The sequence below is a fragment of the Orycteropus afer genome, unplaced genomic scaffold (assembly GCF_000298275.1).
Source record: "Orycteropus afer afer isolate SDZICR_OR568_19922 unplaced genomic scaffold, OryAfe1.0 scaffold00074, whole genome shotgun sequence".
Classification (NCBI taxonomy): domain Eukaryota; kingdom Metazoa; phylum Chordata; class Mammalia; order Tubulidentata; family Orycteropodidae; genus Orycteropus; species Orycteropus afer.
The window spans coordinates 7,538,474-7,548,565 of record NW_006921661.1 but is presented as its reverse complement, the minus strand read 5'-3'; the positions used below and the strand labels follow the sequence as shown (position 1 = coordinate 7,548,565).

Below are 10,092 nucleotides of genomic sequence, written 5' to 3'. Positions count from 1 at the left end.
ATCCAACCTAATGGGTTTCAAAAATTAATATAATTTATTTTTCATCTTGTCAGTGCAAAATGAAGTCTTCTTAGACAAAACACTGAGGATAGGAATTTTCTCTCCTCTTCTACTTTGGATACTCCTATAGCAAGTAAACAGTTCTGTAAACATGTGTGCATCCGTGTCCACCTGTGCATGGATCCACTGTTTTATTCTATCTTTAACTGGTTTCATAGCATTTAAGCACAAAGTGGCCTTCTTGTTCAAAATGGAGATTCCCGTAATACCTGGATTTTCATCAAGGCCCGTTTCAGCTGCTCATAGGTTACAAACATCATGACATTCCACGCTCCCAAACGCAAGAAGGAGGGTGTAAATCTGATGAGACAAACAAACAAAACATCAGATTGACTGGGCTAAGAAACCAGAACTCAAGCCCCTTTGTGCTTGCCCCCAAACACAGTGTTAGTGCCAAAGGACTAGAGTTCTGTTAGTCATGAGCATTTTCTGAGCTCTGGTCAGTTTTTTTCTTCTCTGCTGGAGGAATTTAGGCAAAAGTTGGAGTCAGAAAAGGAAAGAAAACTAGCATTTACTTTGACCCAGGGTAGTGTTAGGAAGTTTCATTCTCAGGTAATCCTCACAACAATCTTTAAGGTAGCTATTCTTGCTAGGTTTCATTTTCAGAAATTGAGGTACAGGAAGGCTAAGTAACTCAAGCAAAACTACAAGGTAGTAAATGTAATCAATTGCTCATATGCAAGTTCAAGTTAAAGCTGAAGACAATTAAGTCCATGAGAGCCAAAATACAATTTTGATTATATCCCACCTGAATTTAGAGACCATCTCAAGAATAGATTTGATGCACTGAACACCAAAGACTGAAGATCAGATGAGTTGTGGGATGACATTAAGAACATCATCTATGAATAAAGCAAAAGATCATTAAAAAGACAGGACAGAAAGAAAAGACCAAAATGGTTGTCAGAAGAGACTCTGAAACTTGCTCTTGAATGGAGAGTAGCTAAAGTGAATGGAAGAAATGATGAAATAAAAGAGCTGAACAGAAGATTTCAAAAGGTAGCTCAAGAAGACAAAATAAAGTATTATTAATGAAATGTGCAAAGACCTGAAGTTGGAAAACCAAAAGGGGAGAACACACTCAACATTTCTCAAGCTGAAAGAACTGAAGAAAAAAGTCAAGCTTCGAGTTGCAATATTGAAGGATGCTATGGGCAAAATATTGCATGATGCAGGAAGCATCAAAAGAAGTTGGAAGGAATACACAGAGTCACTGTACTAGAAAGAATTGGTGGAAGTTAAATCATTTCAGGGGTAGCATATGATTGAGAACCAATGGTATTGAAGGAAGAAATCTAAGATGCACTGAAGGCATTGGTGAAAAACAAGGCTCCAAGAATTGACAGAACACCCATTGAAATGTTTCAACAAATGGATGAAACATTGGAAGTGCATGCTCCTCTATGCCAAGAAATTTGAGTAGACACCTACCTAGCTAACCAACTGGAAAAGATCCATATTGTGCCTATTCCAAAGAAAGGTGACCCAATAGAATGAATTTGATATTGAACAATATCATTAATATCACATGCAAGTGACATTTTGCTGAAGATAATTTAAAAATGGTTGTAGTGGTGTATTGACAGGGAACTTCCAGAAATTCAAGCTGGATTCAGAAGAGGATGTGGAATGAGGGATATCATTGCTGATGTCAGATAGTTCTTGGCTGAAAGCAAAGAATACCAGAAAGATGTTTACTTGTGTTTTATTGACTATGCAAAGATATTTGTTTGACTGTGTGGATCATAACAAATTACGGATAATGTTGTGAAGAATAGGAATTCCAGAACTTTTAATTGTGCTCATGAGGAACCTACACTTAACCAAGAGGCTGTCATTCAAACTGACAAACAGAAAAAAGATACTGCATGGTTTAAAGTCAAGAAAAGTGTGCATTTAGGGTTGTATCCTTTCACCAAATTCAATCTATATATTGAGCAAATAATTCAAGAAGCTGGACTATATGAAGAAAAATCCAGCATCAGCAGAGGAAGATTCATTAACACCCTGCAATCTGCAGATGACACAGCCTTGCTTCAAGTGAAGAAGACTTGAAGCATTTACTGATGGAGATCAGACGACATTTAGCCTTCAACATGGATTATACCTCAACATAATGAAAACAAAAGTCCTCATAATTTGACCAATTAGCAACATCATGATAAATGGAGAAAAGTTTGACGTTGTCAAGGATTTCATTTTACTTGGATCCATGATCAATGCCCCATGGAAACAGCATTCAAGAAATCAAATGATGTATTGCATTGGGAAAATCTGCTGCAAACAACCTCTTTAAAGTGTTAAAGAACAAAGATATCACTTTGAAGACTAAGGTGCAACTTACCCAAGCCGTTATGCATCATTATGCATACAATAGCATCGTGTGCATGTGAGAACTGGAAAATGAATAAGGAATACCACAGAAAAATTGATCCATTTCAATTGTGGGGTTGGCAAAGCATATTGAATGGACTGCTAGAACAAAGAACAAATATGTCTTGGAGAAAGTACAGCCATAATGCTCCTTAGAAGCAAGAATGGCCAGACATCATCTCTCATTCTTTGGTCATGTTGTCAGAAGGAACTAATCCCTGGAGAAGGATATCATACTTGTTAAAGTGGAAGGTCAGTGAAAAAGGGGAAGATCCTCAACAAGATGGATCGACACAGTCATGCATGGCAACAGTTGTAAGCATGACACAGGACTGGGCAGTGTTTCATTCTGTTGTACATGGGGTCACTATGAATTGGAAGTGACTTGACAGCACATAACAACAATAACCTTACAATGTTGTTATGAGAATTAAATGAGTTAATGTTGTAAAATACACACCACAGGGTCAATTTCAGTAAATGCTCAAGAAATGCTACATACTGGTTGGCTGTTTTTGAGGGGAGCATAGCTCAGGGCCTGGCATGCAAGATGCTCAGTAGTGTATGGCAAGTGAAAAAATGAGACAGTGGCTAAAGTAAAGATAGAGGCACATATAGGAAAAGAATGGCCAGTCGGTTGAAACAACCATTTTATCACGTTAGCCCCATCTTCAAGAATCTGCAGTGGGTACTGTTTGCTTGTTGGGTGTAATCTAACATCAGAAGCCAGAAAACAGTCTGCTAAAGACATCAGTGGGAGGTGAGAGGGTCAGCTGAAGAGTTTACTGGTAGGACAGATGATAACATGTACTGTAAGCAACAATAATACCTACTTGATAGAATTGGGGTGAGAATTAACTGATGGTCTGGGTTTGAGCCATGGCTCTGCTATTTTAACTTTGTGACAATGAACAAGTTTCTTAACCTTTCTGAGCCTCTCTTCCTCAGTAAATGTGGAAAATACTACCCAATCAGGAGTTGTTAAGATAATATGTGTAAATTGCTTAGCACAAGGCCTAATATATAGAGATTCAGCTATCATGATCATTATTATTAACCTACACTATTGAGTACTTACTTTGTGGTAGGGACTCTGGGAGATAAAAGATGCATAAGCCACTATACCCTGCTTTCAAGGAGTTTGCAGTTACAAATACTGTAATATAAGATCAAAACACCTGTTGCTGTTGATTCCAACTCATAGTGACCCTGTAGGACAGAATGGAACTGCTCCATAGGGTTTCCAAGGCTGTAATTCTTTATGGATGCTGCAGGAAACCTCTTAAAAGTGCTGAAGAACAAAGATGTCTCTTGGAAGACTAAGGTGCGCCTAACTCAAGTCATGGTATTTTCAATCGCCTCATATGCATGTGAGAGCTGGACAATGAATAAGGAAGACTGAAGAAGAGTTGATGCTTTTGAGTCATGGTATTGGTGAAGAATACTTAAAGTATCATGTACTGCCAAAAGAACTAACAAATCTGTCCTGGCAGAAGTACAGCCAGAATGCTCCTTGGAAGTGAGAATGGCCAGACTTCACTTGACCTACTTTGCTTATGTTGTCAGAAAGGACCATTCCCTAGAGAAGGATATCATGCTTGGTAAAATGGAAGGTCAATGAAAAGGGAAGGCCTTCAATAAGTGGATTGACACTGTGGCTGCAACGATGTGGTCAGGTATAGCAAGGATTGTGAGGCTGGCACAGGACAGGGCAGTGTTTTGTTCTGTTTGTCTTTATGAGTTGGAGCTGATTCAGTGTCACCTAACACAACAATTCTTTATGGAAGCAGTGCTCCATGTAGTGCCTGGTGGGTTCGAACCACTGAATTTTAGCAGCTGAGCTCCATTAATATAAAATAAGAGGTGGTAAATTCCATAAAAATGGTATCAAGGAGTGTTGTTAAATTTCACTGGGAGAAGGGAAAAATTATACCTGAGTGTATCAGGGAGGAGGTGGCATTTGAACCAGTCCTGAAGGAAGGCTAAGATTCAGAGCATGTAGATGGCTAGGGAAAGGCATTTCATGCAAAATAAATAGTAAATGCAAAGACATGGAAGCAAGAACTCCCAAGGTGTGTTGGAATAGTGAGTAGGGCACTTCAGATCAACATCATGGCAGTAGGCTGGAGTAGTCTCAGAATTACTAATCACCTCTTCCTCCCCATTCTACTGCCCAGTAATTTTGGGGACAGACAACACAGGAGTCCCTGAATGGCACAAATAGTTAAATGCTCAACTAATAGCTGAAAAGTTGGTGGTTCAAACCCACCCAGAGGGACCTCAGAAGACAGACCTGGCAGTCTGCTTCTGAAAGGTCATTGCCTTCCTTGAAAACCCTTTGAGAAGTTCACATGGGGTCATGAGTTGGAATTGACTCAACAGCAAATAACAACAGACTCTTTTTTCTCTGTCTTTCCTGACTATCCAAATCAGGTTTGCCCCACCCTTTTTACTTCTTTGTACATTTCCTTTGTAGCATTTACATCCATGGTGTTCACCACTGTATCCTCAGCCTGACACATGGGAAGTATGTTATGCATGACTAAAGAAGGACAGCAAGAATGCAGAGGCAGGAAGAGGGACCTCACCCCTTATAGAAGGCTGTGGGGCCCTCCTGAGTCACCATCTTCAGCATGCAGTCCAGGGGGCTGCGGTACTGGCCTGGGGGTGAGTTCATATACCGCGTCTTCACCACATCCACTGGGGAGGCCACCACTGTGGCACAGAAGCCAGCTCCAAAGGCAGAGACAAAGTGGCAGGGGAAGTTGTCTGTAGCGGGGAAGGGAAGAGCAAATACCAGGCTGCGGGATTGGGTATGCATGTGCTTTCCGTTCCATGTGTGTTCATTGTCTCCAACTAAGCTGTGACTCTTTGAGCTTAAGGACAGTATTTTCCTTGTCTCTCACAGTGCCCAGGGCTGAGCTTTTGGTAAAAAACCAGTTGCTGTCAAGTCAGTTCCTACTCTTGATGACGCCATGTGTGTCAAAGTAGAACTGTGCTCCATTGGAATTTCAGGCTAATTTTTTTTCAGAGGAAGATAACCAGGCCTTTTTTCTGAGGTACATGTTAGTGGACTCAAGCCTCCATCCTTTCAGTTAGCAGCCTCAACATTAATATTTGAGCTACCTAGGGACTCCAAGTTCTTGGCAAAATAGAACCATCTATCTCAGAATTGGAGGGTTATGAAGTCTAATTGTATTTGGCCAGTAAGGAAACTGAAGTTAGAGAAGATGAGTGATCCTTGTGCTCAAGGTTAATAGGTAAAGGTGACACTGACGCTGGAACCCTAATCTTTGGCCTCCTAGAACAGGATTCTTTCCTACTCATTGCAATGATGAATTGATCTTTTTACTGGGCACCACTCCTCTCTCTCTACTTCTGAAGCCCAGTTGCTTCTGGGTGACGTCTACTCTGACATTCTAGGTTCCTTCCCTCCTGTGCCCCAGAAGAACCCTGGCAGGCTGCTGTGGGAGGGCTGTCAGTTTGGAGCCCACAGCCTTACCGGTCAGCAGATGATACTCTAGCAGATTCTCCTTGATGATGTCGTAGGTCACCATCTCAGCACAGTTGACAATGGCATTTCTTGTGATGTTGGGCAAAGTTCCTGTTAGGAAGTAGGGAGGGGGCTGATAAGTGGGGATGAGAGAAGTGGAGACCTGGCTGCAAGACCACAAGTCATTTCTTCTAGACCTCCAGTTTTGGTGGCATAGTACTTCCTTTCCGTGGCCTCAGCCAGAGGAACCCACTCCGGCTGAACAGATTCCATACCTTCCTTTCCACTGTTTAACACCTCTATCCATGTCCTCACCAAAGACAGAAAACAGAGAGGCCTACTGTGTTTGTTTTGGAAGACAATAGGCAAAAGTTTTCAAAATTAAAAGACGTCGCCATTCCAAGACCCAACTGGAGTCAGAAAAGGAAGTCTCTCTTTGGCACAGGGAGGCTGGGCCCTTGAGACAGTGACAGAATGTGCTGGCAGGACCCTTGGAGAATGTCAAGTCTACACCCCTTATTTCCCAGGTAAGGAAACAGCTTCTGGGAGGGCACATAGCAAGTAAGGGCAGAGCCAGAGCTATGACACAGGTGTTCTGCCCTTAAACCATGTAACCTTTCATATTACTTGAATCCGCAATTAAACCAGTGGAAGTAACTGTCAAGAAATCAGTCGTCATATGGAACGGGGCAAATCTGCTGCAGAAAACCTCTTTGAAGTGCTTGAAGAGCAAAGATGTTTCTTTGAAGACTAAGGTGTGCCTAATCCAAGCCATGGTATTTTCAGTAGCCTCATATGCATATGAAAGTTGGACAGTGAATAAGGAAGACCAAAGAAGAGTTGATGCTTTTGAGTTGTGGTGTTGGTGAAGAATACTCAAAGTACCACAGACTGCCAGAAGAACTAACAAATCTGTCCTGGCAGATGTGCAGTGGGAATGCTCCTTGAAAGTAAGAATGGCCAGACTTTGTCTCACCTAATTTGGCCATGTTGCCAGAAGGGACCATTCCTGGGAGAAAGATACCATGTTTGATAAAGTGGACGATCAGTGAAAAAGGGGAAGGCCCTCAACGAGATGAACTGACACAGAGGCTGCAACGATGGGCTCAGGTATAGCAAGGATTGTGAGGCTGGCGTGGGACCGGGCACTGTTTTGTTCTGTTGTACACAGGGTTGCTATGAGTTGGAGCCGACTCAGTGGCACCTAACAACATGTGACCTTGAAAAACTTCACTGGGTCATGGTTTCTTCATGTAACCCCAGGTCCACATGTGGGAAAGAGTTAAGCATTTGTCAAGGTGGCTACTATGTGGATATTCGAGGAACCCCCTTCTCCCTGCCCCCTAATTCTCACCACTACCCTCTTCCAGTGTTGCTTCTCTGTGTCCTATAGTTACCCCTCTTAGACCTTTCTTGGAAGGCCTGTCCCTTCTTTCTCCACACATACAGAGCCTGCTCATCCTTCAGGGCCTAGCTGAAATGCCACCTCCTCTCCAGAGCTGGGCATGATCTCTTCCACCTCTGGATCTGCAGCTCTGGCATGATACCTAGCACATCCTACCCTATAGTATAGCTACTCCTTGATATGTCTTATCTCCTCTGTGTGACTTTAAGAGCCTTGAGGGTGTGGAAGGAGTCTTTTACTCATTTTTGTTTATTTCACAACAGTCTGCATATGGTGAAGGCTTGGTAAATGGAACTGAATATTAAGCACTGTGGCAAGTGAATGAGATATTTTTAGCTGGGGTGTTCTTTCAGAATCACTGCAATAGCACCATGCTGGGAACTCCCTCCTTGCTCATTCCCTGCCCCAGCTCTACACCCCTGAAGCCTGGAGCTCTGCCCTACCCTTCCATAGGCCCCTGATTCCTTCTTCCTTGGCGATGGTTCTGTAGGCATTCATAGTCCCATTGTATTTCCTGTTCCTTCCAGACCCAAGGTGTATGCTGGCCTGAAATCGGACCTTCACCACATCCGTGGGCTGGGCACAGGTCACTGCCATGGCCCCTGTAGTGCAGCCTGCCAAAATCCGGGTAGTGATGCTGGAGTCTGGGGAGACGGAGAGAGAAGAGGGAGTGGGCCTGTGTCCTGCCACTGCACACCTTCCTGAGATTGATGTTCTCGGTGGGGCTGGCCCTCTCCAATATTTGAGCTCTTTTCCTTGGTTAGGGTTTTTAGGACTTCCTTTATGACCACTCAGTCTCAAGAAGGTCTGTTACCAGCTTCCCCATACCCCCGGCTCTGCATCTGAGTCTGGACTGCCCTGGTTTCCTGACCCACACATGGAGTGTCTGCTTCTGCTCAGTCCCGTTTGTGTTCATGTGGTACCCAGACACTCACGGTCTGATCCTTTGGGGGTGTAGAACTGCTTGACGGAGTCGTAGAGGCCAATGCGGATGGAGGCAAAGCTCATCTGGCGCTGCAGACCAGCGATCAGCCCGTTGTAGGGGCTGCGGGGGCCCTCTGTGCGCACCATGGTCAGGATGGTGCCCAGCACGCCGCGGTACTGTGTGGTCCGGGCTGCCTGGGCTGCTTGGTTCTCCCCCTGGATCTAAGGGACAACCCGCAGCAGCAGTGTGAGGAGCTGGGGTGCGGCAAGGCAGGAAGGGGCAGCAAGCAGGCCAAGGGGTCTGCGGGGGCTGGGACTGCCTGGGCTGGACATTGAAAACATGTATGATGGTCACAGAGACGGTATCAGGAAAAATAACTAAGGCTGGTGTAACATTTTACAATTTGCAAAACAGTATTATACAGGGCATAGCATTTGATCCTCAGAGCAAATTGGAGGTTATTTTTCTCATTTTACAAATGATCAGTGTTTTGCCCAAGGTAACACAATGATCATCCATATCCATTTCACTTGGTTTCTCGAGAGTTTGTTGTAGAGAGTGGAGAGTATATCTGCCTAGCTTGCCATCTTGGATCCTCCTCCTAATAATTAATTAAATCTTTATCTTTTCCTCATATTTTCTGGTTTATAAAGTGGAGGCTGTCCCCTTGTGCCAAGGAATTTAGATTTACTTTTGCCCTGGGTGATGGCAGTGAGCATGGGGAGCAGTCAAGGAAGGATCCTAAGCGGTGGAGGAAATGATCTGGCAGGGTTCTGCGTCAGGAAGATCATGATGGCAGAGGTGTAGGTGCTGCTGGGGGGGGTTCTCTCAGCCCCTCCTTTGATGTGAACAATGACCCTTGGTCAAAGGGCACCTACCTGCAGGCGGACCTTGGCTGTGTCCAGTGGAAAGGTGAGGAGGTCAGCAAAACAGGCTGCTGTGCCCGCCCCAAGGAACTTCACAAGTGTTGTGGGGGGTACCTCTGAAGGCTTCAGTCCAACCATGGTCCCAGAAGGTTCTGCTGGGTTTGTCTGGGGCCAAGCAGAGGTCCAAGGAGAGAGAGAAGCTGTGCTGTAGCCCTGAGCTTTAGTGCTGGGAGGAGGCTACAAGAGGTAAGAGACAGATCACAGGAGGCAGATAGAACCTGTGCTGTCTGGCTCAGCCCCTAGGTTCCCCTCCATGCATGGGGGGCTTTAGGGAAATGAGGAGCCTGGACATCGCATGCTTGAGCTGTGTGAATTTGGCCTATAAACAGGTCACTTCCCCATCCCTTCCTTATCTCTTGTAATCCTCAGCCTGACCCTTGCCCTTCCCCTGTGTCTACCCCTACTACCCACCACAGAGCAGGCAGGGCTGCTGCTGGTAGTTTCATTATATAGATGAAGAAACTGAGGCTCAGGAAGGGACCAGATCCTGGTTGTGATTACAAACCCCACTTCTGTTCTCTTTCCCCAGCATCAAGCTGCGTCCTGTGAAAAGCTTTGCTCATCCTCCTCCTGGAGGTACAGAGTCTGCCAAGTCTTATCAATTCAGGTCGTTATGTCCTGAATAAACGAACATTCCCATGACTCAACATCAGCTGCTCTTCATCTTGGATGAGAGCACTTTTGCTTTAGCAGAGTTACCAGATTGTACTACTATATGTCAGGTGAACAAACAATATCCTTCTCAGCCTGCCATGCCTTCTGTGTCACAGGAGGGTTTCTGACTGAAGGCACTTTCAACACTGCAGGATTCCTAGGGGTGGGTGGGAGACTGTCCCCTGTGTTGCTCTGTGACTTTGCCTCCCCAGAGAGCTCTGAGGGAGAAGCAAGTCCTTCCGCTGATGTCCAGGGC

At 44.6% G+C, this 10,092-nt stretch overlaps 1 protein-coding gene across 1 annotated transcript; it reads right to left on the bottom strand.

The window, feature by feature from the left end:
• Nucleotides 1-245: 245 nt before the first annotated feature.
• UCP3 (uncoupling protein 3) lies at nucleotides 246-9,260 on the bottom strand. Its single transcript, XM_007940949.2, has 6 exons — nucleotides 9,135-9,260; nucleotides 8,267-8,477; nucleotides 7,775-7,975; nucleotides 5,936-6,037; nucleotides 5,022-5,202; nucleotides 246-360 (listed from the first exon to the last, which is right to left on the bottom strand). Exons 1-6 carry the CDS (start codon nucleotides 9,258-9,260, stop codon nucleotides 246-248), a joined length of 936 nt encoding a protein of 311 aa, XP_007939140.1.
• Between the last annotated feature and the right edge of the window lie 832 nt (nucleotides 9,261-10,092).

What these genes read in the sequence shown, in the direction of transcription:
- UCP3 (XM_007940949.2), bottom strand. Translation starts at nt 9,260, where the DNA reads ATGGTTGGACTGAAGCCTTCAGAGGTACCCCCCACAACACTTGTGAAG. An exon ending in CAGCCAAGGTCCGCCTGCAG is followed by an intron (nt 8,478 to 9,134) that starts GTAGGTGCCCTT and finishes GTTGTCCCTTAG; the next exon opens with ATCCAGGGGGAGAACCAAGC. An exon ending in AGAGTATCATCTGCTGACCG is followed by an intron (nt 5,203 to 5,935) that starts GTAAGGCTGTGG and finishes TCCCCGCTACAG; the next exon opens with ACAACTTCCCCTGCCACTTT.